At 50.6% G+C, this 6730-nt stretch overlaps 1 protein-coding gene across 2 annotated transcripts in view; it reads left to right on the top strand.

Annotated features, from left to right (window-relative positions):
- Grik4 (glutamate ionotropic receptor kainate type subunit 4) overlaps positions 1–6730 on the top strand; it is a 301102-nt gene that overhangs the window by 156934 nt on the left and 137438 nt on the right. Inside the window, exons 1-2 of one of the 2 annotated variants that reach the window (XM_029482083.1) lie at positions 5214–5281; positions 5391–5522. In XM_029482083.1, the coding sequence (XP_029337943.1) occupies positions 5267–5281; positions 5391–5522 (147 nt within the window). In that variant the 5' untranslated portion in view covers positions 5214–5266. Of the gene's footprint in view, positions 1–5213; positions 5282–5343; positions 5523–6730 lie in introns of those variants that run through there. The other variant, XM_029482082.1, reaches the window with a different exon arrangement.

The following is a 6730-nucleotide window of genomic DNA, read 5'->3' as shown; positions in this document are numbered from 1 at the left end:
TATATATATGGGGATTTTGCTTACATGTATTTCTTTCTTGCGGGTGAGTGTGTGTGTGTGTGTGTGTGTGTGTGTGTGAGAGAGAGAGAGAGAGAGAGAGAGAGAGAGAACTTATAGGAGGTGGTTCTTTCCTTCTACCATGTAGGTCCCAGGGATCAAACTCAGGACACCACTGGGCAGCAAGCACCCGTTCCTGCTGAACCATTTTGATAGACCGTCACTTTTTTTTTTCTTTTGAGATTGACATTCTCACTGTTCTTGAAGCTTCTTGAATCTTCTAAACTGGCTTACCATGGAGATGCCAAAACTCTCGTGTCTCTCTGGGTCTGCTCTCCGCCGAGCACAGATTCACGAGCCTTGCCACTACACGTGGCTTTTCAGAGTGTTGAGGATCCAAACTCGGGCCTCTATGCCGTACAGTAGACACTCGAACCCTGAGCCTTCTGCGTAGGCCCCGTGTTTAGATTTTTATGTTGAATCATTGTGTCCCCTGCAGAGACATTACTCAAGCATCTCTGCCTGTCCTGTGTCTATAACTAACTCTAGATCCACTTTCACAGCCTTGATGTCCTCCCTCAGCCCTGGAGCCCCTGCCTTCTACTTCTGGAAACCAGCCTGTGCCCTTCCTCCTAGAGCAGCTGCCTATTGGGCTCCACATTGATCCACTTTGGTCCTGATGGAAACTAATGGCTTCCCCAGGCTCCTCAGCCCAGCCTTGCCAGGCAGGCTGCCACTGGGCCAGCATTCCGTCCCCATCCTATGAGGGAGAAAGACTGGGGTGGGGATGGTGGAAACCTGAAGGGAAAGCAGAGTTTAACCCTTGTGATGGCGGCTGTGCCCAGTAAATCCTTTAGTTATAGTAAAGAGGTGAGAGTGACACGGGCCCAGCAGCACCAGGTAGGGCATGCTTTCTCTTCTGTGAGTCTCCCACGGCCTGGAAACAAAAGCACCAACTTCCAGTTACCACCAAGCACGATTGCCTGAGCTGGAATCCCGGGATCCACATGGTAGAAAAAGCACGGCTCCACAACTCTAGCCTCAACGTGAGCATGTGCACATGTGATGTGTGGGAACTCTCTCTCTCTCTCTCTCGCTCTCTCTCTCTCTCTCTCTCTCTCTCTCTCTCTCTCTCTCTCTCCAACACAAATACAAAGTTAATGTTAAAAGGTTTGGTTTTGGGGGGGTTGTTTTGGGATTTTTTTGTTTTGGGGTGTTTTTTTTGTTTGTTTTTGGATTTTTTTGTTTTGGGGTGTTTTTGTTTGCTTTTGGATTTTTTTTTGTTTTGGGGTGTTTTTGTATCCTGCTTTAGACTTGCAGAATCTGAGGCGCCCTGAGCTGGAGATATATGGTTTTTCTCTCTTTCTACTTCCTGCCCATAGTTTAATTCCCTAGAGAAAAGTCCCTAAGAGTGTCTTCCTGATGATGGGTTTCTGCACGCCACACAGGCAGCCCATTGCATCTGTAGACAGTGAAACCAAGACGCTTCTCCAGTGTGAGCAAGCCTCTCTCCCTGTGACATCTAAGCCCTCACAGTCCTGAGGCCTCCCTGACCAAGTCCATCTTCCCTCAGACCACACCCCTTCCATTAAGCTGCCTGCTGTGGTGACAGTGTGACAGGTCTCCCCAGGCACTGCTGTCCCCTGGCCCCAGAGTTCCTTCCTCCAGTTTCTAACTCAGTCTGGTCCAACAAGTGCCGTGTACCAGCCTTTCCTGGGGATGTGCAGAGGTCTCTGAAAGGATTCCCTGCCTTTCCTGAGGGGAATCACTCAGGTATATAGTCTTGTATTCGGGTAGTTCCAACTTACAGTGATCTAACTTACATTTTCCTGCCTTTACCATTGGTGGAAGCAATGTGCCGTCAGTGGAAAATGTTCTTAAGGGGCTTGCGAGATGGCTCAGTAGCTAAAGTGTGTCATACAAGCATGAAGACTCAAGTTTGGGTTTTCCAGTGCCTACATCAAAACCTAGGAGCAGTGGCATGTGCTTTATAATCTTGGCACTAAGGAGATAGGAACAGGAGAACCGCTGGGCTTGTTGGGCATCAGCCTAGCTGAATTGGCGAGACTCTGGTTAGGGGAGAGGCTCTTCCTCAAAACATAAAGCAGAAAGTGATGGTAGGAGACCCCTCACATTGAAGCCCCTCCCACCACCACCTCCTCCACCCCACACATTCATACCATTCTCGAAGTTTTTGATTTGGATTCCTTCCCTGGTACTAGACCTCACACTTTTGGGGGATGCTGGGCAGTGATAGTAAGTCATGTGATCACAAGAGGGAACCCCACACACACACACACACTAGAGTGTACAGTGTGTGGTGTTGCTAAGCCACAGTGTTCTACAGCAGCAGTGAGTGTGTGCAGTGTGTTTTCAGATTAGGAGAGCTCCAGCTGACAATAGCCTTATCAGGATTGAAAATTCAGGGCACTATTTTTGCTGGTAAATATTTTATGTGATTTATCAGCAGGGGCTGTGATTTAGGTGCTGGGTGATTGCGCCTGTGTTGGTGGGGGAGATGGGTAAAGACTTGAGAAGGGAGGGACGTCTTCAGGAGGAGAAGCAAGTGCAACAAAGACACAAACAAGCTGTGCAGAGGCCCTTCTGGGTGACTGACACCTCGGTGCTGCGTGACTATCTCATAACCTTGCTCCCGATCGATCTCCCAGATGGGGGGCACAGTAGGCTGGGGACATTGTCCCACTAGCTCCCTTGCTGTGTTTGAGCCTCAATATTGGCCACTCCAGGTAGGGGAAGGGATAGCTTCCTGATGGGGGATGGGTGCACTCACCTTTAAGGGCACTCACTGCCTTTGTCTCCAGCCCTCCCTCTTTGCACGCAGAATATGGGGAGAAGCAGAGGAGTGCTCTGTCAAGGGTAGCAGAGCAGCCCAGGTCAGTGGCCAAAGATTGATTGGAGCAGAGTCTCTGGTGTGTCACTGGCTTGGCTTGGGGAGCTCTTTCCTCAAGATCCCAGGGCCCTTGCTAGGATGAAAGGGATGATGGGTCCCTGGGCTGCCTTTGTCAGGTGTCACCATTCTGCGCACCATCCTGCTGTATTCCCCCAGGATTCCTGGTCTCGCTCTACCGAATGACTTTGTCCATCTCATACGTTTTGGGTTGGGGGACGATTAGCCTCTTTCTAGCCAGCCTCCAAAGATTCTCATTGCTACAGACCAGGCCTGTGGGGTTCACAAGACTTCCCACATTTTGCTCTTTCTGGCCTCAGTGATCACTCAATGCCAAGGGAACTGATGGAGACCCTGGAGTGCCATGTCTGTGCCCTGACCTCCTGGTGAGAACAGTGCCTTTTGGGGCAGAAGCTTGGGTCTGTGTCTGGTGGAGGCTAGCCTCTGATATCATCTCATTGGATGGCGCAGTATGCTCATTCTCCATCTTGCAGCTAGGACAAAAAGGGGCTGTTCCCCCAGGAGTCTAAATCCACTCAGGTCATTAAACAAAGCGGGAGTATGATTTAACTTTACTCTCCACCTATGCTAAACGCTGAGGGCAGGATCCATTGTGTCTGCCTGCTGTCTGTATACATAAAGCCCCCAGGTACACACCTCCTTCAATGAAGCCACACCTCCCAATCCTTCCTAAGCTGTTTCACCAACAAGGGACCAAGCTTATGAGCCTGTATGGGCCATTCTCATTCAAACCACCACATATCACATAGCTCCTGTTTATGAAGCAAGTTATTCTAGCCCAAATCTCTCACCAGGTAGCTTCCAGCTCCCTGGAAGACCTTCTCAAGACTTAGAGTGAAGTAGTGGTGGGGGGCAGGACACAGACACAGGAAGAGTCACACCTTCCCAGCTTTCTCCTCCATCAGGCAGGACCTCAAGCTCCCACTCAGGTTCCTTGTATTGGCTTCCCTCACTTACGTGTCCAGATGCACGTGCCCATGTCGCAGGGGAGCCGTGTAGGTAGGGACCTGCTGCTTCCTGCTTTGTTCTAAGAGGCAACGTGGTCTCCTGGATAAAGGATCTGGTGGAGGTCAGAAAGTGGGTTTTCTAGTCTCAGCTGTGTCCCTCGCATGTGTGACTACACAAGTCACCATATTCTTTATGGCAGAAGGACTGGGTGGATGGTCCTCAGTGCCACCTATCAACGATGCCAACTGTCTTTAGAGGGTACAAGAGAGAGTCTTTATAGGCTGCATCGATGGCACCTCTGAATAGAATAGTGTGTCGGTCAGCACTGAAGCTGGCACAGAAACATACAGTGGCAGAAAAATCAGCCTTCTTTTACTGCCCACAGCACGAGGTGCCTTCCTTACCTCCCTGCCTCCCATTCTTCTTGGAGCTTGGGAATTCTAATACTGTACAGTATTGTTATGAAGACTTACATAAGATAAGCCATGTTAAAAATTTAGTACATTAGCCAGAGCATAATAAGGTTTGATAAACGTTTCTCCTGTCGCTGCTCTGAGAGCAAATGCCTGCAGGTATCTTTCTACCAGACTCCAGACTACTGGCTCCGGGGAGATGGCTCTCCCGCCACACGTCTGCCCTCCTCCTGGCTTGCCTTGGCAGGAACAGGCAGAATGAAACCACTTTAGTCTCAGCAATGTTGTTCTGGATCGTTTCTTCACACCAAGACCCCTGACATCTACTAGCTGGGGGTGGAGGGGAGAATCCTTAGCCCAGGGTCCCCTTTCCCTGTTTGGTTCTGAGCCTAGGCTTGCTGCTGTTCAAAGCCTTTTCTTTTATGATCATGATAATGCCTTGTCTTAGAGCAGCCACAGGGCTCTGAAGAATTCAAAAGGTTTTGCTAAGACTCTTTCCTGGGCCTCAGGATCTTGAGGGAACTGCTTTGCCACCACCAAAATGGAAACAAAGGCTTTTCTTGATGGAGCTTGATGGAACACTTCTGGGTTCTCCTGAGCACTGGGAGAGCTTGACAGTGCAGCATTTAATGGATGCACAGCCCCGGGAGCTGTCCGCTGTTAGGATTCATTCTTCTTGGAGGAGCTGACTAGACAACCGGCTACATGAGAAGGTTCTGGAAGTGGGGAAAGAAATTCAGGCCTGCTGCTCTCTGAATCCAGCTCTCAGCTACTGGGCACAGTGCTTCAGAGAAGGGGGCAGGGACCCTCCCTGAAGAGGCCTCAGGTTCTGCTGTAAAGGTAGAGGACTGCTGGGAGCTGATGGGAGCTTCTAGGGGCTCCTTACAGTTAGATAACATAACTGAAGCTCAAGAGGCAAAGAAACCTGCTTATGGTTTAAAGCTCATAGCATTGGCTCTGAGCTGCACTGCTTCACCATATGGCCCACTTTTTGGTGAGTGTCTGTGGAGACCGCTCTGCAGACCCTCAGGGGCTTCCTCCTCTTTCCCATCCCAGGCCTTTTAAACCTGGAGAAGCTGCTCCGACAGTTCCTTATCTCCAAGGACACACTCTCGGTCCGGATGTTGGATGACACACGGGACCCCACTCCACTCCTCAAGGAGATCCGGGATGACAAGACAGCCACTATCATCATCCACGCCAACGCCTCCATGTCGCACACCATCCTCCTGAAGGTGGGAGCCTGGCTGGGGTGGGTGCGAGGAGGATGGTTCACTCTCCTTACGTCAGCTTTCCTGACTCGAGCTGTGGTCATCCCTTGGTCCTGGGATGGATCTAACTCTGTTTCCGTGGACAACAGCTCCTCCAAAGAGAAGGCAGGATGAGGTTGTCACTCGGAAACACTTAGCACCTGGTGGAGCTGAGACACCAGTTGGACTAGAGTGAGACCTGAGAGGCTGCAGTGGGCGCCACTTGTCAGGCAGTGTACCTAGAGCACCGCTCACGTGTGGTGCCGAGGGTCAGCCCATCCTCGTGATAATGTTTCAACAGCCCTGACAGTGTTTCAACAGTTTGCAAAGTGCCTCCCTGTCATTCCACAGCACAGCCCTCTCCGAGGTGACATGAGGTGCGTCTGTTGTTGTCTTCGTCATGTAGGTGAAGAGGATAACTCTGGGAGGTTATCTGCTGTCAGAGGCCAGGGCAGCAGGGCTCAGCATAGCTAGTGGGAGCATCACTGCCAGGGTAGGCACTTTCTATTGGGCTCATGATGCTCTAGATGTCTGAGCAGACATAGGTACTTGGCCGTGGAGCTTTTTTCTCTTGGTCCTGGAGAGAGAGAAGTCAGGTAGTTAGGGTCACATGGACAGCTGGCAGCAGCTGGCCAGCTGAGGTGCCACCTGGCTCCAGTCCCTGGGCTAAGCATGTGCTTCAGGAAGCAAGCCTTGCTCTAGGGTCTTCCTGGGCTCCTCAGCAGGCCTCATAACTGCTCAGGCACAGTGACCTCTCTTAATGCTGTTTAAATTGCACTGCCAGCTTCCACTGGGTAGCCAGGCTTCTTGTTAACCTTTGCTTGGCTGTGCAAAGCCCCCCAAATACGCCATATCTGTCTCTCTCCCTCTCCTTTCTGCCTTTCTCCTCCCTCCCCTGCCCAGGTCTTTTTTTCCTTTTTAATCTAAGAGTTAATAAGAGATTTGAATGAGTTCTCTCAGTACCCAGGGCTGTCCCTTCAGCCTGTTGCTATAGTAATTTTCCACAGCACCGAAACCACATTTGTCTATGAGCACTCGACTTATGAAAGAGCACTCAGACACACACACACACACACACACACACACACGCACACACATATACACACGGATCCATATACAGAGAAAAACATAGAGACATACACACACCGACACACCCAGAGTCATAAACACACACAGAGATACACACACACACA

Source organism: Mus caroli, chromosome 9, assembly GCF_900094665.2.
Source record: "Mus caroli chromosome 9, CAROLI_EIJ_v1.1, whole genome shotgun sequence".
Lineage (NCBI taxonomy): Eukaryota > Metazoa > Chordata > Mammalia > Rodentia > Muridae > Mus > Mus caroli.
The sequence above is the reverse complement of the archived record's forward strand: the minus strand, read 5'-3'. Positions and strand labels throughout refer to the sequence as shown.